Below are 27143 nucleotides of genomic sequence, written 5' to 3'. Positions count from 1 at the left end.
AACTGTGTGAAGTGTGTTTATCTCTGCAAACTTTTATAATGCGAAAAAACATGTAATTAAGTGCTAGCCAAATGCGTTGTTGCAGTGACTAATATACGACTGAAGCAAAAGGCAGATCAGAGCTTTCGCCATAAACAAGGAAATGTCACGATCTTGGCGAAGAGCAAAGCGTGGCTGAGCTATGCATTGCAAATGGAGCGCATGTAATTATAATAACTCATATGCCAATTTTGCTACATGCTGCCTGCATATTATTTCATCCCTTGAATATTTTACACTTTCAGCTGTTATGGGCTGCTTGCAGTAAACTTTAGTTATAAAAAGATGTTTGCCGTAAACAAAGAAGACAGGTGCTAGGCTGGCTGATAGTTCAGTTTAGTTTATGGTAACTTGTTCTAGCAAAACTGCCTTCTTATACTCTACCCACCCCATGCTAATTATATGATATTATTATATGAAATATTATAATATTATATTATTTTTTATTGTTATATAAAATATTATATTATTTTTTATTATTATATGAAATATTATAATATTATATTATTTATTTTATATGAAATATTATAATATTATATTATTTATTTTATATATATTATATATATAAAATATTTTTTCATATTATAATATGAAGAAGATATTTTAGAACTTATATGTTATCAACAGTGTCCGCTGTTGCTTTTTAATCCAGATTATTTTCAGCGTACTGTTACCAATGCTACGACCTTGACACCTTGGTCACCGTGCGAACATTTTCTATCTGCCTTAAAACTTGTATACAAAAATTTGCTCATTCCATTCACACCCACTTTCTTCTCATTGGATAGACAGTTAATCAACATTGAAACTGATGAAACAATTAGAACAAAGAATGAGTATATTTTAATACAATGCAATACAAGATTCTCTCTCAGGCCTTATAAAATATATAATTACATGTATAAGCTTAATCTCAAGTCAAATAAACACTATTCACAATAAAGGAGTGAACGCGTTGAGTAGCTCACAGAAAACCCTGACATAGAATTTCTGTGAGAACTTGATCTTCATCAATTACTAAAAAGGAATATTGAAAAGCTAACTAATGATTGTTTGAATACAACAAATGTTACTAAATGTTACAAATTCGTATGACCATAGTAACACTCTGTTGAAGTATTATAACAAGAAATTAAACACGGGGCTGTATAAAGTAAAACTCTTGACTAACAGTTTTAGGTTATGCAAACTCAATAATAGAAATGATGAAGATATATGACTAAAATGCACTTGTTGAACACATCTATAGTTTTTGGACACATTTCTTTATAAGTAATTGTTATCCTTGAGGTACACTGAATAAACTAAAGCGTAACTTTTTTTCGCATAAAGTGTTTAGAGTGTGAGTAATCCAGAGGAGCAGTTCTTAGTGACACCCACAAGACTTGACCACCATATTCCTGTACCTGTTCAAAAAGTAAATCTGTTGATTCAGGAGTTGTCAACCCCTTAGCGGATGACAAATAACTGAGGCATCCTGCCACTAGATATTATAGATTACATAACAAATGCATGATATAGTAATTTTTAGCTCTGATCAAACCGTTAAAAATAAAGGTAAAATTTTTTTTCAGTTGTAGGTGTTCTATGATTAAACTTGTCAGTGGAAAGACAAATCTTAAAATAGCAGCAGTTGTATGTGATTAGTATTTAGAAAAGACCAATAAAGAAGTTAACACCAAAATTTATTTATAGAAATTATGAGCGATAACAAAAATTATTTTCTTTAAAATAAAAAATTTAATAAAACTTTAAAATTTACTTCACCTTTTTTATTAAAGAACTTAAAGAGTATAATTCTTTTTAGGAATTTGTGATGAAGCAAGAAAAAGGCTGATTTTGTAATCAATTGATCATCAGAATGTACATGTAATTTTTTTTAATTACCAAAGCCACAGCAAGTTGTAGAATCTAGGCTCTATTAGTTTATTTTAAATAAAGCATTAAGTAAAAAGCTTCTTTGCCAACAAAACAAGTTTTGTCATTTTAAAATTGTATCATTAGTTTTGTATATTTGAAAACTGTAACATCTTTGATTTTAACTAAATTTTTACTCTTTTAGACCAGTTCAACAGTGAAAGGTTAACAGGTTCAATCCAAGTAAATAACAATCAAAACTATTTACCTCTTCATAACCACATTCTGTGTTTCATCAAAATACAGCACTGTTATAGCTGAGAGTGTTTTAGGGGCGCAGCAAGCTTTAGGAAACCTTCTTGGCTGTATGAGACTAACAAGAGTCTGTACTATAGCATGGTTTGTGGCGTTCATATGAGAGCTCAAAGGGAATGAGCACTCCCCCTCACAATAGAAGGCCGGGTATCCATCTGGAGCGATGATCCAACTCTAAAAATGAGCACAGTAAAATATATCAAAGATGGTTGCCATGTGTACAACGGTACCGGAATCCTAGTTTATTATTAGCGCGCTCTGAGTTTAACAGCACCCATTGTCACAGAAAACCACAGCCTCAATGGCAGTGAAAGGGATCAACTACCTAAGGCTAAATAATAATTGTGACATCACATTGTGGGAACCGCAACCAAGTGTTTTTTTATTGCAGGACATACTTTTGACACCCTGTTTTTCACAGTTCTATTATTCTTTGTGTATTGAATATAGGCTCATTTGAAAGCCAAGACTCTGATGTATTGAACTATATAATATAAAAAAACTTATGTAATTTATGTGCTTTAAACAGAAATAGTGATATAGTTACCATATGTCCCCGCATATAAGCCTATCTCACATATGCGGGAATATACGGTATTTACTGAGGCAAAGGAGCATACTACCAGATGACTTAATGTAAAGATGTTTTGAAGTCAGATTCTTAGGCAGCAAAAACTTATGGCAAAAGTCTTAATGGTTATTGTTGTATTTTGTTTTAAAGATATTACGTTTTATCATACTTACATCAAATCGTAGTCGTTTAAACTTCACATAGAGGTGTTTTCTCTGGCACATCTTTCGTGAATATCTGCTTTCTAAAGGTAAATACATCAGCCATCTAGAAAGGTCTGCACCTATCTTATTATCTAGCGATTAGCGGGCGATGTTGAGTGCAGTATAAGTTAGCAGACAAAGTTAAGCTGCCAGCAGAGATGTGTAATAAGTATTTATTTATTGCACCGCCTTAATAATATTTAATAATTGCATCTGTGTTATTCCGTTACAACTAATCCAACCTATTTCTGATCATAGGAACGTCTGCCGATATGAATATGTTAGCAAGCTTCCGTGTAGCCTTAGTGAAATCAGCTATATTACTGGCATATCAGAACTGTGTCGGGAAACGACAGCAGTCAAAGCCTGTTACTTATCACGTAAAAGTATGTATTACTACATTGTGTTTAAGTTCTTCATAAACTGCCATACCATTATAAGAACTTTTAATTTATGTAAAGGAAACGTCAAATTAGTATACTTTTAAAAAAGGCAGAAAATGTTTTTCTTTTGTAGTCATTTCAGAGATATCAACATAGACTCAGACATTAAAAAGTTTCTGATTTCTACTTCTATGTTTATACACAAACATAGAAATCGAATTATAGGCATATAATTGAGCATGAATATATAAGAAGATATCTATTTTGCATTGTTTTATGTGGTTAGTATACCGCAGTATTATAATGCAATAAAAAAAAATTTTTCTGTTTTTTCTATATCCTAGGATAACTACATATGCTCAGGGGCACATTAAGTATATCCTAGGATAAATACATATGCTCAAGGACGTATTAGGTACATTTTAGGATAAATACATATGTTCAGGGGCATATTAGGTACAGTCTAGGATAAATACATATGCTCAGGGATATATTAGGCACAGTCTAGGATAAATACATATGCTCAGGGATATATTAGGTACAGTCTAGGATAAATACATATGTTCAGAGGCATATTAGGTACAGTCTAGGATAAATACATATGCTCAGGGATATATTAGGCACAGTCTAGGATAAATACATATGTTCAGAGGCATATTAGGTACAGTCTAGGATAAATACATATGTTCAGAGGCATATTAGGTACAGTCTAGGATAAATACATATGCTCAGGGATATATTAGGTACAGTCTAGGATAAATACATATGCTCAGGGATATATTAGGTACAGTCTAGGATAAGTACATATGCTCAGGGATATATTAGGTACAGTCTAGGATAAATACATATGCTCAGGGATATATTAGGTACAGTCTAGGATAAATACATATGTTCAGGGGCGTATTACATTAAATCTAGAAAAGCAACATACGCTCAGGAGCTTCCCAGTATTCGTCTGCGTTTGGCGATCGCTTCTTTCTGCTCTTGACTTTTATGGGCATAGCCTGAATTTCGGCGATCTTACGGCTCAGCGGTTCCATTGACCTGAAGAATGCCACCATGAAGCCTTGACGCTGCTCTTCTCCGTGTCTGTTCACAATACCAGCCCGATGCGGCAGAAGTTCATCTCCTGCAATCACAATTATATGTACCAGACTACACTGCCTTCCACAAACTAGGTGAACAATTACAACATACAATTTATTACAACTCAATGTGGCTTTCCATAATTTACATAGATTCTGTCTAGTCGTATCTAATCCTGTGTCTAGTCACATCTAATCCTACTAGAACTTGTTTGTGGACAGCTTACATGTATCTTGTGGTCAGTCTAGCATGCTTCAGCTGTAATGGCACTTTCAGACGCTTTATGCCTAAGTTAGACAGTCTATTTATTACGGAATGAGGCACATGATAAATATTCTCTTAGTTTTGTGCGCCGCCATAAACTTGGAGTTATCTTCTACACGTCGCTTCTAGTGACCAACATGGTAATTACATTATCAAAGACACTAACTGTTTAAGTAGTTTGTAAAAAAAATTTGATCTTGAAATTCAAACGCGTTAAGCTAGGTAACTTGATTCAACAATAATGAAATTGATACAATTCAATCACGCAAAAATGTGAACCAAGTGTAGAAAATAGAGACCGTGAATATTGCATGCATCAAAGTTTGACAAAGAAGAAGCCACCAGCTCAGGCAACCTATTATTAACGTTATATTCTCAACAAATGCCGTTGTAGAAGCAGAAGAAAACTCCATGTTTTGATTAGACTTGGCATATTAGACTTACTATTGAAATTATGGGCTAGCCCTATTCCCAAAATCATTGAAATCATAGGCTAGCCCTGCTCCCAAAGTTATTGAAATCATGGGCTAACCCTTTTCCCCAGGTCATTAAAACCATGGGCTAGCCTGCTTCCCAGGTCATTGAAATCATAGGCTAACCCTGCTCCCCAGGTCATCGAAATCATAGGATAACCCTGCTCCCAAAGTCATTGAAATCATAGGCTAACCCTGCTCCCCAGGTCATTGAAATCATAGGCTAACCCTACTCCCCAGGTCATCGAAATCATAGGATAACCCTGCTCCCAAAGTCATTGAAATCATAGGCTAACCCTGCTCCCCAGGTCATCGAAATCATAGGATAACCCTGCTCCCAAAGTCATCGAAATCATAGGCTAACCCTGCTCCCCAGGTCATCGAAATCATGGGCTAAGCCTGCTCCCAAAGTCATTGAAATCATGGGCTAAGCCTGCTCCCAAGGTCATTGAAATCATGATCTAACCCAGCAAATTCAATAAAAAGTTTTTAAGATATACCGACTGTATTTGTTACAAGACATGCGATCAGTTATGTTAGCCTGAAAACAGTAAAATATTCATAAGATCATAGGTCACGGCTTTGCTGATGCATTGCCACAATATATGGTTATTTGGTATCATTGTGTACTCCAAGAGAAGCAAAACTACCAAATCTCTTCTAAAATTATGAAAAGTACGCCATCAAAATTCAAAAGCCTTACAATCACCAATCCTAGGGAATTCAAAAGCATCCAAAGTGTCAGCTCACCTTGCTGTCAGTTCACATTTAAAGTTGTTTTTTGTAAAACTGCTATCAAAAGGGGTGGTTACACAAGGGGCTTCCTACCAACGCATGTGCTGTCAGATTCAGCACCAAGGCTATCATGTAGGGATTTGTACTCAACATTTTGTAGCATTGCTCACAGTCACTGGTTAGTTCTGTTAGCACACTTCCGGTGCTATTGAAATTTGCTGAAAACGATTTATAACTCTCGGTGCGACAATAATTTTTTCCTGCAAACTAAAATTTAAAAAAATAGCCTTCAATGAATTAATTCGTAAAACATTATGACCAATAATGTGTACAACATATAAAGAGTATTGTAAAAAAAAGTTTTGGCATCAGAGTCAGCATGATGTCCCTTGATAAACATCAGTGACCTAAAACCTCTGCCTAAATAGCAAGATGGTGTAGCTTCGCTTTAGAAAAAGTACATCAGCTGGGCTATTCCACCCTATAGCTAGTCAGAAGTTTACAGGAAGAAATAGATTTTGCGTATGGGATGGGTGATAGCTTAAGCAGGTACTCATCACCGATTGACACTTGTCAGGTCTCTCTGATACCTGATATCAAGAGCTTATTTACACTGACCTGATGTTGAGTGCACTTCAAGATATAGTCCGTGATTGGTTGAATTCTCTTGCAGCCATGTTGTCATTGCGTGTGAGACATTGAACACCAGCCATCCTTCGTATGAACTGTTCACTGTCAGTGTATCCAGCATGGTCAAGCCAAGCCTGCCAAAGCCAAATGAAATGTTTCCTGATCAAAGATTTTATGTATTTGGCAGGTGCAACAAATGTCTTATGATTGAAAATCTTTTAGCCTGCTTTGTTGGGCTAGGAAAAAATAGACTACAGTTTTGTTCGGACTAATACAGACTGGGCCATGCCTAACATTGAAAATTGAGTGTAGTACCGTACTGTTCATGAATTAAACAGCCTGTATTGTCTTGCACACATAGTCCTAGGCTACAATATGCACATACAATATACATTAGAAAGTAAAATATGGTTATACCTACAATAGGGTACAATATAATATTAATAGCAGTAGGTAATAATAACACGCGAAAATAAACACTGGCAAGGTGGGCGGAAAACTGGCGGAAAACTTGAGCGCATGCGTCACTTGCGTCATCTGTCACGAAAGCTCCCTACCAGTCACTGAAAGTCAAAGCTGTCATTTTTCGGATAACATGGCCGCATCAGACAATCATCCAAACCCTAGATGTTATTCGGGCATTTGAAGGTCCGAGAGGTGAAGCCCAAAAACGCGGGAATCGACCGTACTTGTGACTAGCTCTGGGAGTGAAAAGTCAAATGAACTAGTAAAATATATGAGGTTGCCGTTCATAAATTCGCATGAACTTGTTGGTAACACGAGTCAGTTTGAAATATCATGCGAAATATCATAGTTGGCAAGATTACCAGACTACACCCTCAAACTTTTCCCAAAAGTTGCGTAAGCATGAAGCAAATTATTCCCGAAACCCAAATTCAGTGATCCGTACTTACATAATCTTGCAGTCACATAACATGTGTAACTTAGGAATTAAATTACAAAGTCTCCAGTCAGCAGAAGATATATCCAATAAAAGTGCAGTCTTCCGCTTACAGAGGCTACCACAGCAAACTGGCCTTCCTATGTTCGCATGAGTTACAAGTTGTCAGAACTCTTTTTTTTAGCAAAGCACTATCTTGGCTCTCAAAAAACTATTTTCATCAAGTTCCAACAAATCGATAGCATAATTATTGACAAATAGCAAGTACAAACGTTAGGTTAAACAAAATAAAACTGCTGTGAATAAAAACACCACAAACACTCACTTCGGCGACACGTTGTACGCACAGCGCTGCGCCTGTTAATTTATGACATGATGTGTCTAGTCAAGTATGTCATTATGTCTAAGGGATAGCCGCCAACAATGTATGCTATGTCACACCAGAGCTATAAATATTACTCATTGCTGAGTCTTGTTACTCTTTGCTTTTTTCTTCTTTCTTTCTTCAACAGATTAATATCAAGGAATTTTGTCAGCTGTGTTAAAAACTGTTACAAAATCATCAAACCAATAATATTGTAGAGTTTTTCATACTTACGCAAGCCTGGATTTTAGTTAAACTTTTAAAACGAAACTTTAAAAAAATTGTATTCTGTTTTTTATTAGTTGCACACTAAATTAGTTTTTTAAAGATAGTAGATGGTTAACATTTTAAGGAGACCGTATGAGATCTTTTACGAAAATCTGGTTTATTAAAATATAAAACTCAAAATGATGATGCACTCGATAATATTTTTTAAAAAGTGATACGAAATCAAAGCGTTATTTTGTACAACAAACTTTTTAGTTAAGTTGGTAATTAAAATAAATAATGTTAAAGTCATATGTTTAATATTTATGTATATAGAAAACCTGAAATTATATCACCGTGATGTTTGCTTACCACCTTCAAGCCCAAGCAGTTTTAACTTTAATCAAATATAGTATTTCAATAAATTACTATAAACTATTTATATGCTGATGATGTTATCATTTTACATATCAAAATATCTTATTTATTTTAAGTATGGCATTGATCTCTTAAGTGTATTCAACAGAAATCAATATTATCACAAATACAATATATTTGAGAAGGCAAATTAATATGTAAATCTACCACCGAGAGAGAAAGTGTTCAACAGTTAGTATGTAGGAAGTACTCTATACGCTAATTGTATCTGAGTCTACACTTAGCATATCATAAACCTTTTTAGCTGTAGAAAAAATTACTGTTAGTTACAGCTGTTTTCAAAGCTATGCTGATATCATTTCGACAGCAGTAGCAGTTTTTCAAAACACTACCTAAATCTGCTAGAACTTTGTCTTTTTAAAAAGCATTGAATGGCCAACTTGAACACGGTTCGATGCTGAAACGGATTTTTTAAAGTGTCATTATTTGCATATAAATAGCGTCATATATTTTGGTTAAATGGTCAATTTGAGTGCTCTTGTCTAAACCCAAGTCTCTGTTTTACACTACAATGTGCCCGCGGATTACGATGTCCCTATTATACAATTTTTTTGCCTTTTGATGTGGAAATAGATGTTTTTTGCCCTCACCATACAACATTTTTTTCACCGCACGATATCAACAAAATTTCTCGCAAAATTAAAATTTGGCAGTCGGCGTGCGGAATATGGTGAAATAATGAAGATGCCAATGTGCTATTCACCAAAATCCCTCTCACAATGCCTAAAAGAGATACGATGCGCGCTCTTTCTCAGCTCAGCGTTATTTGTTATAAGTTATAGTGAAAACGAAACCAGAAACAAACAGGTGATAAAATTTTAGCCATGACAAAGTTAAAGCTTAATAAAGTACATACTAAAACTTAGCTTTATGTATGTGTTTATTAAGCTAAATTCATTTAAGTTAAATTCAACATCTATTTTATACGTCTGTCTTGAAGGTAGGAACTCCCTACGGTACGTACTGCATACTGTTATGTTAAATTTTATTGCAGATCGTAACCACTAAATACACTAAAGTTACTGTAGGTAACTATAATTACTATGGTTAACATACTATTTTGTTATTAATTTTCAACATGTACAGTACGTATATAAAATTTTGATGTTTTTATTAGGAGGTGTTTGCATTAGATAATTACTATGGGTTTCTATACCCCTCTATACAACACTTTTGCCTTACAATGCCAACACTGGAACGAATTAAAATAGTTATGGTAACACGATAATGATAGTTATGATAATATTGTAATAACAGTTTGAATAACATTGTAATAATAGTTATGATAACATTGTAATAATAGTCATGATAAACAAAATGCATTGCAAACTGAAGACTGCAATCATTTTTAGAAAGTTCATTGATGAGCCCTAGCAAAACAAAAAACTTCAAACTAGCCACATGACTAACCTGAAGGGCTGAACCAACAAAGGTTGATGAATCACATTGCAAAAATTCTATCAACTTGATATTGGCAATAGTATTGTATTTGTAATTTAATCAAACAATTTCATAACGGCAGATATTTAATTACAAAACCTAAACATACAAGATAATTTTTGCAACCATAAAATAATTCTCTATTCTTTCAAATCATTGAGTCAAGCATGCCATTTGATATCCTGACAAGCTGCCATCTTGTGTCGTTTCTAACAACTAGCTCCTGCGAGCAGTTATTATCCGGATAACATGCAACTTTAGATATTCAAGTTTTCTAATGTTCCCATGAAATTCATTTAAAAATAGAGCTGTTTGCATCACTAAAAATTTGTAACGACTTCATAATGAGCATGTCATGATTTAAGAGTATTTCAAACCTCAGTAAATAAAATATAGTTTTATAAACACATATAAATATAGCTTGAATTTTTACCATTAGCTTTATTCAGATAATGGAATGTTTAGATGAAGTTATTCACAGAAGCCAGGTTTGCATGTAAATTATGTATTTATTTCGGCTAGATTAATGCATATAGAAAATTTCATCTAAATAGTTATTATTTGAATATAATCTTGCTTCCTTACATTATTTGCATGAAAACTGTATTTATTATCCTAATAACCCCTGACCATGATAACGCTGCATAAATAAAAGATCCAGTCTAATACTTAGGTCACACCATATAGCCTGAGCTAGTTAGGTGAATATGGATAGTAACAATACTAGACTACATACCAGCTAACCGTGAGAGACACGATCTGGATATAATTAAAAATGTGGCCATTTATTCTGATCTATCATTTTAAACGTGCCGAATAATGTTTCAAGTTAAATTCTTTCCTTTTCTACAGGCTGATTTATTCTCAAAGAGAAGTCATTTTACTTCTAAAGTTGGTTTAAGCGGTTACTAGCTTATGTTACCGTATTTAATAATCACACTGTAGTTCTCTATATAAAGAGCAACTGTGGCCTAGTGGTCTAGATCTCTTGACTTACATACAGTAGGTTGGGGTTCAATTCTCAACAAAGGCAACTGGTGGTGACAGGAAGGGCATACAAACTACAACTTCTCTAGAACTGGGTGTGGCTCCAGTTATTGAGGTTCTCTTGCTACTGGACACAGACATGTCCAACCAAGATCACAGAGCCATTGCTTGTGCAACAATGCTCTTAAAAAAAACTCGCTACAGCCTCTGCTTGCAGGCTGCTCACACAAAAATCCCTATACGATATTCTGTAATAGGATAATAACAATGTTGTACTCTGGATGTGTAGCTATACGCTTATCAGTTCAATATATATACTAATTTACTTTTAAAAGAAACAATTGTCTGTAGGATACGCAGATAACCTTTCACAAAGGTCATCTCAAAGAACTATTTTCTCTATAGACTGCTTGGATACAAAATAACAGAGACCGCAAGTTCTGTTAGTGGGGTTTGCCTGTTTTAACATCGATGATAAGTTAATGAAAATGGTTAGCATGATTCTATAGATGCTGTTGTAAATGGATGTACTGCAAAATGACGCAATCATTTGCGCCTCAGGAAGAGGAGCGAATATAATTCTGTCACTCAGTTCTCAAACCTGACTCTGACACAACCAACATCAGTACTCTTACTTTTCATTGGGGCTTTCCGACGGATCAATCCGGAAGACTGTTATAAAATAGTGTTCATTGTCATGACGGGATTTGACTTTGTAGACTCGAAGTTCGGCATCTTTCAGTTCGCTGTTTGGTACGTCGTCGAGCTCAAAGTAGTATCTAGCGAGCAAGCAAGAGATAAAGGGGATTAATAATGCATGCTTCAACCTGCGCAGGTGTAGGTAATGTGAATAAATTCATTTAAACCGCAATGACAAGCAAACAGACAGATTATCTCTGGTTAGTATTTTATATCAACTAGACATGTATAATGTTCATTTTATGACTCACAAGCAACCATCTTACTCAATTACCTTTTATCGTTCTCGTGCTCTAGTCCAATCTTACTTTTTCCAGCTGAAACAAAAGAGAGAATACGTCGGTTAGCAAGAAGGCACAGTATACCGCTTCTTTCAAGTGACATGAAGTGGCATGTTTATTTGAACGAGCTCAGATTTTATCAAATTAATGAGCTATGACTAGATCAGTCCTAGACAGGATTCCATCGTTATGTTTATGGAGGGGCTGATTAGTTCATTATGAATGTTGTTTGCTTTCCTGATGGGATAAAAACCGTTATTTACTCATCTTTAACGTGTCTGATAAGAGCTTCAGAGAAAACCATCATATTCCTAATAGTATCAGTAAAATGGTTTGAAATTGGACAAACTCGAAAGTTATGGCTTGAAGCTGATTGAATCTTGATACTGACTTGAGGGACTTGATACTGACTTGAGGGACTTGATACTGACTTGAGGGACTTGATACTGACTTGAGGGACTTGATACTGTCTTAAGGGAAGATGCTAATCATCCTTCCTATAGTCAAAGTTTTAAATTTTCACATCTCACATTTCACACCCTTTCTTATCTTCATACGAAGAATATTGTACATTTAGCATGTAAATTCATCACGAACACGATATTGATCTAAATTTCAGTTAAATTTATGAACAAACTCACAAAAAAGCATTCAGGTTAGTGTTAATACAACGAGTAACGCTGAAGAGCACTGAGTATTAGCTAGCGAAGAGTCAACCTTTTTTGCAGTAAGCCATCGACCTTTTTTACACAGAGTTAGTGTCAAATGCTGTAGAGCCCGTGGCTAGATTTGCGCAATTTGTCAGAACCTTATACAGTTTTAAAATGAATTATTTGAAGATGAAAATCAGAATGAAAGTAATCTCGTTGCTGGTAATGATACTGAGCTTGCAACCTACATAGATACTATAACAAGTTCCTAAGATTTCAGGTATTAAACTCCTGGGCTCAAACGGAGTATCACACTTTTGTTAAACAACGTGATCGACACATCAGGCAAGAATCTGAGCGACACATGCAGTCTGCGAAAACATTTGTGTAGCATGTTTGTAAACCTTTTTAGTAAGAAACTGAAAATTTTGTTCCAGTTTAATGGTCAACTACACTGGTTCAGGGTCAATTGTTGATTTTTCTGAACTACTGTAGTGCAAATGTGAAGATATGAAATGCTGCTTTAGCAGAAATGAATTTAAACACGGTATAAGTATTTGATCTCAGAGCAGAGCAACATCTAAAACTATTACAACCGTTAGAGCAGTACAACTTACGTTGGTTGACAAAGCTTATAACAATGTCAACTCCATCTATCTTTTCATTCTGGTCAAGATTGTAAGATAAATTACGATACTCGGGTCCGATTTCCTCAGCAGATGGTGCCTGAGTTGGCATGAAATCCTCGAGGCCCTCCTGCTTTTGAATCTCTTGGTAGAGATGCATCATAAACTGAGGAGCCGCATTTTCTTTCAGATGTTTGTAAGCTGGACGAGGGGTGTCCGGTAGCCCGAGAAGTTTGAGTATTTTTTCCTCAACGTCTTCTTCTTGTTCGACGTCGAGCTCGTCTGTATCTAACGGATAGCTCTGACGGTTTTCAGCGTCTATCATAAAAATGTCAGAGCTTACTGAAGCACTATACAGCTGAATCGGTGAGAACAAACACAATACTACCAAGGTATAGACGTTCCGTCTACAGCAAGCCATTTTCTTTCGTGTTTGTAAAGCGAATCGAAATCTGTGTCCAAGTTGTTGGTATAATCCAGATAAGATATAGTGGCAGAACGGGCTTGTATAACCTTTGGTTGGTCGTCAGATGACTGCAATATATGTTGCAGAAAATATTATAGTATTACTAGGCGCTTCTCCATGGGTAGTATAATAGTTGGTAGGCAAATAAGACCAGAGATTTAAGCACATAGCTAAGCAATGAAGCACATATTCCTCTTAACCAATCAGAGAGAAGAACATCCTTTGCGCCATCTGGAATATTTCAACCCTAGCATGCAAGAGAGGTTTGCTGCAACGCCGGCTGATGTCAGTTTTCCAATACTTACACGTCTGCTGTCTGCTCATCCAGCGTTGTCCGTGATATGTCAGGTGCTTGTTGAGTATTGTAGCCGCTGAAATTCTAATACCTACTACAGATAATAGCCGATACTATAAGATTTATTGTGAGTAACCTGACCACCACGAGGGTGAAGCTGAGCCGTTAGTTGCCACTCTTTACATTTCGCAAACAGAGCAAACAATGGACGTTAAGTAGTGACAGGAGGAAAGTCAAGTTTACCTTTGTTCTGCATTGTCAAGGGCTCTATCTCACAATTAATAGCCAGTGTCAAAATATTTTACTTGGTGTCCGTAATAGCTTGGGCTAATTACGCTCTGGCATGCTTGCTTTATGTTTCCAGTTCCGTTAGGTGTATGTACCGAACTGTATTTTCTGAATCAGATAAAGCATTCTTATCTGATCCGTTTGATAGGAACAGGCCTTTTGAAACCAGACACTCTCTCACCGGTTCTCAGCAATGCACTGTCAACATCAAGCCAATTACTCATCCTATCTTTAAATCTATTTGCTTGCTCAACAATGCACATCACCACTTGATAAGAGTTCATCTGGAATGCTTGGGTGGAGTTGTCTTTCTTTCATGACCAATAAATTGATGCTACTGAAATTCGCTTTATTTATTGTGGTATCAGCGCTCTTGAATCAACTTTTTGCCCAATTTACTTTAAAAACATACTTTTACAAGCGTAAAAAAGTATAGTATATTTTAACAAAATAATTTATGATTTATAATTTATTAATTATATATTGTGTGCACATGCGTTTTGTAAAAACTATGCACAAAAAATCTAAATGACCTTGCATATCGCAAGGCATGAGCGAATTTGCAAAGGATGTTGCATAGAGTAACATGACCACAGCATGTTGTCGGTTGCATCATCAACAGGAAATGTGTGACTCAGCCTCTCAAATACAAGAAAACCAGATTCGAAAGCGGGACAAACAAAATAGCAAATTACACCGGTCTCTGTAATTGTTTGTTTCCTCTAGAAAGGACATGCACATTTTATCTAGCAAAGTAAGCCATTGGGCTTCCTTTGCTTTTCTTTGCTCTTCCTTTTGCTGTGTTTCTGCTGCCAGCCACAAACATCATGAAGCAGCTATTTATCTCAAGCCAATCGACCAATAGAGTGGGATCTCATTACACTTGCAGACTCCTAAACGCTAGTAATGAAGGCTAACTAAACGTGGCCATCGCTAGTGACATATTCGTGAATTGCCAAACAAGAGATCAATTACCGTCTCCTATTAAATAGAAGAGGTTCAGATCATTGCACCTGTCATCAAACACTAAAGAATGGGTATCACTCATAACTTGTTCCTCTGTCAAGTAATAAGGCTGAGGAATTTCTCAATGTTTCTTCATCAGGCATACCTCTGATTGCGAGCATGGGCATTTTATGTGACACCCGATGATGAATGCTTACAAATGCAAAGAGATGTCATAGGTTTCTCCAGCCTTCATAAATATTCAACAACCCAAACAATTAATATCTCTTGAATGAGGGCTGGAGAAGATTTGCCTCCGCTTTCCTTTTTAGTCCTATGTTTCAGTTCAACAATTATAACTCTATTATCATCATTCTATGGCTAATTAGTGGCAGTTTAACTGGTGTGTAGGAGGAGATAAGCTATCAGAGACAGCAGATATACCAGGCTACTAACAGTAGCGCTTCGTGCTCTGATCAACTAACCTGTGATATTAGTGTAAGATAAACCTTAACCTGCGCAATGCTAGCATTTATTGCTATCGTATACTGGAAGAGAAAGGGTGATAAACATTGGACGGCATAGATAAAACTTGGAAGTGCAAGAGAGCAAAAATTTGCCAGTTCAAGCATAGATAATGTAACTAAAGTCGTAAAAATACATATGCATATAATAGGAGGACGGATGGGAGCAAATGCAGCACAGAAAATAGGAATTCCAAAGAAAAAAAACAACTTCTAGAAAGAAAATAATGCTTCGAAATATAATAATATTCCAAATAGTTTACCAAAACAAATCCGTATGATTGGCACAGTTGACAAGGATGGAATTTTTTAAACATACATATATAAATATGGTACTAAATATACTTTAATATATTGAGATGCAGCTGATGCCTATGGTAGCTGCGGTCTTCTTTATTTTAGCGAGAAGACAAATCTCGAGATAGAGTTACAATAAAAGAAAGGTATATTGAAAATGCCAATACAAGACTTCCTTGCTATGGCTATTGCTTGCCTCATAATCTTTAAGATCGCAGGTAAGCATCATTGTCTAAGAAGCCAAATCGTTTTGCATTTTCTATTGGCACTTGCCGAATGAAGGCTTCTGGGACATATCCTGTTTTTCCATTGACCTAAATAAACCATAAATGATGATGTAAATTAATAACAGTATAACAACTATCATATTATAATAGTTTTAGAAATTCTAAATAAGGTAATTATGTTTTTTTCTCTGCTCAATATAATAGTTCAACACATTTTAAACAACGACGGAAAAAAATAATTAAATGTATGAAAATCGTTCTCACCTAAGATGTGTCGATTCAGTGAATAGCTATAAAAAATTAATTAATCTTAATCTTTGTAAAACCTGATTTACATTAGTAGCTGGTGTGCTTACAAGTCGTACAATGCAAACAAATTTTTTAAAAACCAAACAATGTTATCTGTATTAAAAGTAAGTCCTTATTCGGGAACAACTACCAATGCGAACCAAACTGAGCATCTTGCTCTGTACTCCAGTAACAAACCCCATTTAGTGTTTCCAGTAAATTGTTACTATCTGTATCAAAACCCACTCAGAGTTGCATACTTCTTTGTGTCACTCATTAGATCACGGCTGCTAAAGACTTACCTCAGCAAAATAAAAGCCATTTGGTTTCGGTTGTCCATAGGTGACTATATAGTCTCCTGTCTTTAGGGCCAGCCTCGCCACCCTGGGGGAGTGATTGTGCCCCGATGAGCCATGTTTGAGAGGGTCGTAGTCATAGTTGGCTATGAACTGTGATAGAAAAAAAACCAGATGATTAATATGATTTATGTGCAAAAACTAGAAACATGGAGATTTTTCGATAAATCTGCTTTTAGAATCTTGATCATGCTAGAGTTAGGCTCTCAGTCAAAGTTGTAAATAAAATATCTGCAGTCTAACAGCGTGGCTAAGAGACAAAGCAGTATCTACCAATCGTTTTGTAGCCTTCTTGCTGTCTGAGGTTCGGCTCTCTTTAGACTGCTGCCGAGGGCTGAGTTGAGATCGGTCAGTGGTTGGAGACAAGGATATATGAACCAAGTGTGAGTTAACATTGTTAGCCCCCAGTGCTTGTACGCTAACCGTGTGTAGATCAGAGAGTTGGTCACGTGATAGGTTGAGAGACGTGACGGTTGTGTAGACCGAGTCTATGTCTTTCACAGAGCGACCATTGAGGAACACCTAAATAGAATCCATGAATTGTTTCCAATTAACAAATCGAAGTTGTGTTCCCTTCTTTTATATATCCTAGGTACTTCATATTAGTTGCATATTTTTTATAACCTGACTAGCTACTCATCTACAAATGATACTGAGAAGACAACTCAAAACCTAATCTTAGCGTATACTACGCTATGTTATACATGTAACTTGCTGACCAACTGGCCACTTGAAAATTTAACATTGATATAACAAAGCAAAAATGATAGCCTTTTTCTTTTGCAGCCTATTTTAATAAACTAGAAAAAAATTAAACACATTTTCTATACTTCAAATGCACTGATTCTGGCACAGGATTTTTTGCTGACTTTAAAAGAACTTTAGTTTGAAGGACAAAAACTCTAGTTTTTACAGCAAAAATATTGAATGTACGTCATCCAAACATTTTTTGACCAAACTTAATTCCGTCAGAACAAGTAAAAATACTGTAGTGAAAGAGTTAATGAATTGGGCTGTTATTTGTTAACTTCTCAGATCGCTAACACAAAAAGTCTTGAGTAGATATATCGACTATTTCACACTTTCTAAAGTTTTTGAAAAAGTTCTATAATTAAAGAGCTAATAACCATACAAACTTACTCGGAAGCCAAGAACAGGGGTGCCATTACTCTTTGTGCCGTGCTCAAGATGATGCAGGTACGCCCATTCCACATACAACTTCTGATTGGCTATAACCTCTGCTCGTAGCTCTGTTGGTGCTCGAGGTTTTCGTAACAACTTTGCCTGAACACTGGCGGTTGTGATTCGGTTGACTTCATTATCCACAGGCGCTGCACTCGGGATGGAGTATTTGGTCGGAGATGCCGATCTAGTGCGGCGACTCCCCAATTGTGACTCCAACGACTGCGACGCAGCTGGAAAGTGGGCTGTTAGAGATCTTGTGTGGTAGGCGGGGGTCTGGGTAGGTGCAAACACTTGTGATAAAACGGCTGCCTTCTCTGAAGATGCTGACTTAGATATGTCAAGTAGTTGAAGGTACTTCATGGGTACAAGATATATTCTACCATTTACTTCGGCTCTGGCATAGCCCTTTGCATCAGCTTGCTCTAAAAATAGAATGAGAAAGAAATGGTGACGTCTATTCTTGTGGCTGTATATTTTACATCGAGATGGACAGTTTCATGGAATACTCCACCTTCTATTGATGGTGAACCGCGGTGTTAACAAAATGGAGCAAAGAGATATGCACTGTGAAGATATAAAAAACTTACTAAAATTAAGAAGATGATGACACTGAACTATGTAAACTATAATATTAAACAAAAATAAAAAAACCCTACATTAAAGATGAATTGAATTCATCTCAAAGCAGTGGCTTAAATTAAAAATTTAAGAACAGCTGAACGAGAGATATAAAAAATCAACGGTGCAAAGCAAAAGAGCTGTTGTAATATTCACTTACAAGTCAATGAAATATAAAAAAGAAGTCACAGTACGAGATTAAATGACACAATGTAAATACAAACTCACACTGTGAAGGCAAAACAGCAAAGGCTTAGGAACGACGCTAACAAAGAATTATTTTAATAAATTCAGATGTTGGTATAAGTTCCTGAGCAAAATAATATTCCTGTTCCAATTAACATCCGATAGGAATAGTTTAAGGTATTCAGTCAGTGACAAGCACCTATTGGTCAAGCTTTTTGCAATGAGTCATTTTATCTGCAATATGTGAGTCAATAGATTTTCTCACATTCCGCATCTTGAAGATTTCTTTGTGTCAAGAGCATGTGTTTCATTTTCTGATTAATGCTAAAACTATATTAAGGATTGCTTTCTCTCGACTTGTCTCTCATATCGTGGTACTTTCAAGGGACACTGCCAATGGTTTTCTCAACTCGCCATGTTATAGTCCAGTTATTAGTTTCCAATCATTGTAATAACATCATAACTTGATTGCAACAATCAAAACATGGAGAAAAAAAACTGAAATGATTAGCGATAACCGACAAAAATGATTAGTCTGGAAGGTGGAACACATGCAACTATATCAGTATTAATACGATACTTCGCAAGCGTGGACCAGGTTCTATTAAAAGATTACGTAGACTGTTAAAGATCATGCACTTCTAATGATTAAAAAGTTAGTTTGCGAGTACATCACTCTTGCCTAAAACCAAGTTGTCTTCCTTGTAATGGTTTTTACAGACACAAAGACTTAGCTGCCATCACCTTCATTTAACTATTAATAATTAACAATTGCTAATAGCTTTCATAGAATAATCACTCACCTAAAACCTTGACTATTTGACCTTGCTTAAGGGGTGTCTCCTGACCCTCCCGACCACTAGTAGAAAAGTACCGAGGATTATATTCAGAAATAGTTTCATAATGTTGAGCTTCAAATGGTTTGACGCGAGAAGAGCGATGGTTAGAGGAACTCACTGGGAGGGACTTCGAGTTAATTCCATTGCTGAAAAACACCAAAAGAATTTAATGGATTGATTTACTGTAACATTGTTAGCCTGTGCTTTGTTAAGCAGTAGTCTCGAGCCACATATGTATTTTCATATCCTGATGACAGCTTTAAGCTGAACTCCATGTTTTTCTATAGGCAGGTAATGCGACAACCAAGCTCAAAACCGTGATTAATTACATAAATTGTTCACTAACTGCTTTCCAGCACATTTAGGTTGCAGTAAGATGTAAACTATATCTATTTACTAAGGTTAATATACTCTTTTGTTACTAATTTTTAAAAATTACAATACATATATAAAATTTTGATGTTTCTATTAAGGGTGTTTTGCATTAGATAATCACTATAAGTTTCTATACACCTCTATAAAACATTTTCGCCTTACGATGCCAACACTGGATCAAATTAATGTCGTATGGTGAGAGTGCACTGTATCACGAACAATTTTACTTTGCTAATTATAAACAGGAAATTGAGGGTTATCTCATCTTTCATTTTAAGCACCACAAAAGAGAGCTCATTACACAGCAATTTACAAAACGTACAAATGCTTATTTAAACTATTATCCATGAATTTGATAAACAGATAAGGGAAGTTGCCTGTTATGTTACAATGGCGCATACTCACGTGTAAGGACGGAATGATGTCTGTTCGCGACTGCGGTGGTCTATAACAGGGTCGGTTGAAAGACTTGTTACACCATCAATAGTGCTATCGGAGAACTCATCCTCATCCCGTCTTGTTGATCGGTTAGGGAGTTGTTGCTCCAGCAGCTGCTGTTAACATGGAATTATGGTTAACTAATTCTTACTCGTGGGTTTTACCGTTTACAATGAATCATAGGATTTTATGTTTGACAGAGTGAGATATTAAAAAATCAAATCAATGCAGAGGACTTGAACCTGTATCATGTACAAAAAGTAATCGCACTATTATTTAAAGATGAACCTACACAAAATTTTAGTAGATTTTATCAGAAAGTATCGATATTTTTCGATCATTTGCGATTGTTTTTGATGTTTGGGTGATTTGACTCCCAGAATGTTTCAAGATTAAAATTGACAAAATTTGATCACTGATAAAACGCTTAGAAGAAAACTACATGCCAAAATGATGCCGCAAGTTGGGCAGCTGCCTATCTCTATCGTTATTGATATCAAGTATTATGTTCAAGTTGCTGTGTTATGCGTATCTATTCATTCGATCTCTTTGCCGAAGTCCTACTACAGACATAATCACACTCACTCTTGAATTTGAGTGTTTTAAGAAAATATTTCATTCAAACTATTATATTTTTGGACTGGGTAGATCTACAAAGACAAAAGTTACATCAGACTAAAGCTTGATGTTTTAGCTGATAGTTTTTTATTGATATTATTTTCACTAGTTTGCTGGCAATCCTGTGCGTCGTAAGAGATTGTCATGTGTAATAAGTATCTCCACAATTATTGCTAGGTGCAACAAGGTGGTCGAGTGGTGCAGTTGGTGGTGTGCCTGGTCACTAAACAGAATATATGAGATTGATTCCCATTCTCTGCATTATTTTTTCTATTTGCTTTTAGCACAGCTTCGGACAGATAGATGGATGTGGCTCTTATTATAGGAAATATTTGCATCACTTCAACGGTCTAAGTGCCACTTTAAATTGGCTTGCAAAAACATTTTGGAATGTCTGTTCTGAACTACACGCAGTTGCACACTAACAGCGCATAACAGGATAAATAAAACTTATCATTATATCTCACTATGCCATCTACATAAAGAAAAATGCTCTGTTCATAAGCATTCATATTGAGAAGGCAACTCTGAAACAGGTTTTCATACCAGATAACTTATCTGCTGGTCGCTAAAACAAACCATTTGCTTTAAATTTAAAGATTACTACCAAAGATTTTACCTTGTCGATGAGTCTATCCTTATAGAGGCGTAGCTCCTTCTGAAGTCGCCTTATCTCCGATTTTAATCGCTTACACTTTTGACACTTTTCAGGTGATCGAACCTCGCACTTAGAATGCTCCTCTGTCAGTTTGTCATATTTTGCTTTCCACTCATCTCGCTGAAAAAGTGATTATTATGAATGACCTGACTGCAATTACACAGTACGACATCTGGTAATGCGTCAATGCAACATGGCTTTGTATCCGATAAACGAATATCTTTGTGCGATATACAGAGAGCAAATAACAATACGATTCCTTTATTAGATTATTGGTTAAAGAAGGCTGCCGACAGCAAAAGCTTCTCGATTTTGCACAAACTGTTACAAAGCACAAAACTTTATTTTGATTTGTAGTAGTTTTTTCATAGAGTGGCGTACTCATAGAGTAGTGTAATCATAGAGTAGTGTAATCATAGAGTAGTTTACTCATAGAGTAGTTTACTCATAGAGTAGTGTACTCGTAGAGTAGTTTTTAGCTGATCAGTATTTTTGTGAACCAACAGTAGTCTAGATCACTGGCGACTGTGGATTATTAATGTTGATAGGTGGTTGGCTATTACCCACCCCCCCGTCTCACTGTTTTTATATCAGAGTTTTCAAAAATTTTGTTTTAAAAATTGTTTAATTTTTAAAACTTCATTCTCTCAATTAAGTAATTTTACAAAATATAAAGCTATAATGTGCTCCTAATGATTTGCAATATTTCGGAAAGCAGAAATTGGCTTATTACTAAATTGCATCTTTCCTACAAAACTCATGTAAATATTATTAGTATAAAGTATTCACGTTTTTACATTTTTGACTTCACTAGAAACATGAAAACAGGCACACATATCTTATCGAAACAGTAAAATTTGCTGTAGACAACATTGATATATGCCATGGTGGAATATATATGTCATGGTGGAAGGGACAAAGGATAGATCAGGGAAGACAAAGCTAAATTCAGTTTTGTCATAAACCCAAATCTCAAATAGCCCAAATAATTTTTATTTCACATCTTTAACTATAACAAGCTCGTCATGCCAATCTTGTTCTATCTTTTATGAGCTGCCGGAATGAGTCGGTAACAATCCATTTTGTTATTCTAATTACGCTATAAGAGTTGGCTGTGAAGTCAATAACAACAGAACTCTGATAAAATTGTTAGTAGAATCATGTACCTCCTGGAAAAACATTTAAAGGCTCTATTTGTGTGTTTTGTGCATAAATGTACCTCGAGAGGGGTAAACATAAATAATGGATGTTACACTAAAATTAACCCCTACAAGGAGGCTGAGGAACTTGAAGAAATAAAAGTATAGAGAGATGTAAAGGAGTGCTCGCGGCTTAGAAACAGTGTTAGGATATATCTAACAGGTATATGATGGTAAACAGAGGTGCAGATTTAAAGAGGCAAACTAAAACTTACTTCATGCTATAAAAAAGGTGGTAATCTAAAATCGATACTAAATTAAAAAAAACACTAATATAGTAGTGAGCGCGGCAATGCAAAAATAATTTACATGTACATTCAACAATTTTTGTTCCGGATATTATTTCCAAGTGTTGATGTTAATTTGTTACTAGGAGTTGCACTCTCTTATGTTGAATATGTTTATACACTCGTGATATGGCAATTATCTTAACATGCATTATAATAAAATCAAGCATCGTTCTAATGAGTCCATCAGTTTTAAAAAGGTGTTTTGTCGACCGGTTAACTTCAATGAGTGGACTTCCACAAGTTACCCACACATAGAATAATGTATTAACTAAAGATAATTTAATGAGATGTGTTTATAGAAAAAGGATTATAAGATGTATTTGTTAATTAAAAGCATTTACGTTTAAGAGAGGTCAGCAATACAAATAATGCCCTGTAGCTCAGAGCTAATATCGCATCTACAGCAACATAGACCTGGAACAGCTGTACTCAACTGCTTTCTGTTAAAAAACGTTAATAAAAATACCTCCCGTTTCATTTGGTAGCATTTTGTGGCAGTCTCGGTATATCTGTCGTCGAGATATTTAAACCTCGAGTCTTGAGCAGCCGGCATCTCTAATCTCAAACTGCGTAGCTCCTTTTCCAGCCTCTCTAGGTCAGAAGTCTGTAAACATGAACTTAGTGCAGAATGCAAAAGAAAACTGACCGGTTAAGACCAAAGACATCCGCATTTTGAAAATCTGAGGGTAAAGAGCTCATCTCAGACTATAAAATCACTATTGATAAATCCCACTTTGTCATTGTGTCTGTCTGTTAGTCTGCGTTTCCACATTTTTCAGCTGATTTCATCTAAACTTCATCTAAACAGGTCGCTAAAATATGTCTGACATAGCGCTGATAATATTTGGTTCCAAAGCATTATTTGGTTCCTGAGAACCAGTCTCTTCAACACCTACTTGTGAGTTATCTGATTGTAAGTGAAAGGAGTTCTGGACACCACTAAGATTGTTGCTAGTGAACAATAAAATTAAGTACAGTTTTTTATTTAGAAATTCTTACAGTTTTGAAACTGGCAACACTTCTAAGTTCCAAGCGATCACGAAACTTTGCAAAAATTGCAAATAAACTCTAATTTTAATTGCTCAGTTTTAATATATTTTAAACATAGTGTTAGAAGTACTGGATGTAAATCACTAGTTACATATGGTTATGTTTTGAATGGTATATATAGAACTATAACTTTTGAATAATCATTAAATTTCCATGTAAGTGCCTGTATGAAAAAAAATACAAGCAAATACATGCATAGTACAGTTTCTCTACAATATATCGTATATATATATACATGTATGTTATATATATATACAACAAATAACATATATACTTGTTTTACTATATAACATCAAGTGATTACAATGAAAAGAATTGGCTGTGTCAGTAACATTTAAATGACTTCTTCAGCGATGCCCTTTGACACACCCACAAACTGTCACACTATTAAAATACTTAAAAACAGGTGAAGACAACTCTAAACAAATTAAATGCCGGGTTGAGACAAATTGCTAGGCTGTGAAATTACTGTATTAAGAATGTATTGACAGCCAAGGTCCATATAGTAGAATGGTACTGTGTATAGGAGTACCTTCTCTTCAAGCCTCTTGGTCAGCTGTTCGACATGACAGTCTTTGCTCTCTATCATGGACTTATACAAAAGTGCTGGGTCTTGCTCAACAGTTGTCTGCCTGCCAGGTGCTGTGCACATCTGTGGCATTAGCAAGCATTAGTGGCGTATTACATGGTTTATTCATGCACTATAAGGTATTAGTAGTTAGTTATTTGTAAGATGTGCAGGGTCACTACGTAAAAGCAACAAACACAAATTTTTCAAGCATCATCTCCTAGACTTATGTTGTGTAATTTATTATATTATATTATATTATATTTCAAACTATTTGAATATTATTTAGAGATATTTTATGAATAATTTTTCATAAGCAATAACAATGAAAAATAATAAATATATTTATTATTTTATTTTTATTTATTTATATGTGAAGTATGACAACTCCCGATTGTATCTTTGTACTTAGCTGTTATGGTGCCTTGAATATAAGGCCTTTACCAGCTAGCACAAAAAAGATGCTAAATAATCAATTAAATGTAGTTACCCTTTGATACAATAACCAATTTAATCAAAAGAATTTGAAGTCCCTCACGACTTGATGGAGTTCATACTACCGATCACAGAGTCATGTTTCGGCTAGTATCCTCCAAACTACATACCAAGTTGAGAATTGTATTGATTTAGCAACTCTATTTGCATTTTGACAAAAACTGAACTAATTTTTCCAAAACATTTATTCCGACTTACTTTGGCAAACATCAGAAAAGCAAATTAAGATTTATGGTTGAGGCCAGTGACTGTTACTAAGTTCCTGAATGCGATCTCTTTGTAGTGTTTTAAAATGATGAAGGCTTTGTTTATGACATACTTTATGCTTTGAAATATAAACACTGCAGAATACTAGTAATCATACAAGCTAGTCAAAAGGTTTACTTGACTTTAACTGGACTTATGGCACATGGGAGACGAACAGAATTAACATTAACAGATTATTACTAGCAATTATCCTATTTTGCATGGAAAATATTTTTTGCTGTGAATAATAATTTTGTGGATATAAATAAATTCATATTTAGTATAATTTTATTACAGATAGTTGAACAGTCTTCTAAACTGTTTAATATTCACTAAGAGTAAGTAGCATTCAAGTAATCATCTACTGTAGAGTTTGAATGTTTTAGCACACTCAGCAGCTGCATAGTTAATGCTGTCACCTGCTGTAGAATTATGCTTCAACACACTTATAAGTATTGTAGCATAGTAATTATGTTAGTAGGGTTTTCAACTGTCTACCGTAAAGCTAAAAGGTTTCAGCACATTCAGTTCCATGGTTTTTGTAATCCTCAACTGTAGAGTTAGAATGTTTCAGCCACACAAATAGTCAAATGTGTAAGAAGCAAACACATCAAGTACCTGTATTGGGCGCTGTGCGCTGTGGGGAGAAAGGGCTGGAGACACAACTTCTTCCACCTTAGACTTTGCTGATGACTCTTCTCGCAATTTGCTCAACTCTAGCCTTAGATCAATAATCTCTCTCTGCCTGTTTGTCAGATTTTTATCCCTGGTTATTATCTATAAAAATTACAGAATGTAACAAATCCTGTAGTTAAAAGTGAGCTAAAAGCAACACTAACCAAATCGCATGACAGATTAAAAAACTGCATAGCATGAAATAAACAACGCCGACCTCTTCTCGCAATTCAACAATTTTCTTCTCTCCAAAATCCACTTGGTCTTGAAGCGTGCGTAGTTTAGTCTTCATAGTGTATTTGTCTCCTGACAGGCTGGACTCTCTCTCAATCTCCTTCTCCTTATTTCTTAGCATGCGGATCTCAGTCTCTCTGGCACAAATCAAAGACAACTACTTGTTAGGACTGTCATGTGCACCTCACTTTGAGCCCTAAATACTTAAGAGAATCACAGAGTACTCCTATTGTTACAAGGTCAATACTAATTGTCACCGTGGGAAACTGTGTGGCAATAGCATGTTGCAATAGCATTTTTTTGGTGGTTCTAAGTCATAGAACCACAAGAAAATACACTAGGGTAAAAATTGAATTAAAATCTATCTTTTGCAGAATTTGTGGCTTCTAGACTCAGTTCAGCAGACCGAATCCACGTTTCAACTTAAGACGCGTTTAAATCTGGCCCCAAACTCCATAAACTGTGTTGGCTTGTAAACGGACAGCAGACAACCATCTGTGTGAATATATACTTTTATATTGTGGAAATGTACACAAAAGAAGGTTATCTGCAGCTATCACTGATAGGGCTGATAGTGTCACAGATATATTTATTAGGCCATATTTTCTACTGTCGCTGACATCCACATCTGTGA

The 27143-nt window shown here is 35.4% G+C and overlaps 2 protein-coding genes across 3 annotated transcripts in view; both read right to left on the bottom strand.

The window, feature by feature from the left end:
* Window positions 1–859: 859 nt before the first annotated feature.
* Window positions 860–14095, bottom strand: LOC137401128 (bone morphogenetic protein 7-like). Of its 2 annotated transcripts, XM_068087507.1 has the most exons (9): window positions 13921–14095; window positions 13141–13683; window positions 11867–11909; window positions 11529–11672; window positions 6545–6690; window positions 4300–4497; window positions 2956–3026; window positions 2165–2385; window positions 860–1445 (listed from the first exon to the last, which is right to left on the bottom strand). In XM_068087507.1, the coding sequence occupies exons 2-9, from the start codon at window positions 13568–13570 to the stop codon at window positions 1406–1408; spliced, it is 1293 nt and encodes a 430-aa protein (XP_067943608.1). In that variant the 5' UTR covers window positions 13571–13683; window positions 13921–14095; the 3' UTR covers window positions 860–1405. The 2 variants fall into 2 exon arrangements, with proteins under 2 accessions (XP_067943608.1, XP_067943599.1); XM_068087498.1 differs by having other exon boundaries at window positions 13141–14095.
* Window positions 14096–16170: 2075 nt separating this feature from the next.
* LOC137385788 (golgin subfamily A member 4-like) overlaps window positions 16171–27143 on the bottom strand; it is a 40365-nt gene continuing 29392 nt past the window's right edge. The window contains exons 24-34 of the mRNA XM_068072353.1: window positions 26493–26646; window positions 26219–26377; window positions 24824–24943; window positions 23708–23845; window positions 21714–21872; window positions 20444–20592; window positions 19628–19809; window positions 17976–18442; window positions 17109–17357; window positions 16782–16928; window positions 16171–16278 (exon numbers count right to left, since the gene is read on the bottom strand). Of these exons, the coding sequence (XP_067928454.1) occupies window positions 16171–16278; window positions 16782–16928; window positions 17109–17357; window positions 17976–18442; window positions 19628–19809; window positions 20444–20592; window positions 21714–21872; window positions 23708–23845; window positions 24824–24943; window positions 26219–26377; window positions 26493–26646 (2032 nt within the window). The remainder of the gene's footprint in view (window positions 16279–16781; window positions 16929–17108; window positions 17358–17975; window positions 18443–19627; window positions 19810–20443; window positions 20593–21713; window positions 21873–23707; window positions 23846–24823; window positions 24944–26218; window positions 26378–26492; window positions 26647–27143) is intronic.

This window comes from Watersipora subatra, chromosome 1 (assembly GCF_963576615.1).
Source record: "Watersipora subatra chromosome 1, tzWatSuba1.1, whole genome shotgun sequence".
Classification (NCBI taxonomy): domain Eukaryota; kingdom Metazoa; phylum Bryozoa; class Gymnolaemata; order Cheilostomatida; family Watersiporidae; genus Watersipora; species Watersipora subatra.
This window is presented reverse-complemented; position numbering and strand designations above follow the sequence as displayed.

Excerpts from the sequence above, each read along its gene's own strand:
- LOC137401128 (XM_068087498.1), bottom strand. The coding sequence starts at position 13,570 with ATGGCTTGCTGTAGACGGAACGTCTATACCTTGGTAGTATTGTGTTTG. Across the intron at positions 11,673-11,866 it reads GAGCACGAGAACGATAAAAG|ATACTACTTTGAGCTCGACG; the intron begins GTAATTGAGTAA and ends CTTGCTCGCTAG. Across the intron at positions 1,446-2,164 it reads CAGAATGTGGTTATGAAGAG|GTACAGGAATATGGTGGTCA; the intron begins GTAAATAGTTTT and ends CTTTTTGAACAG.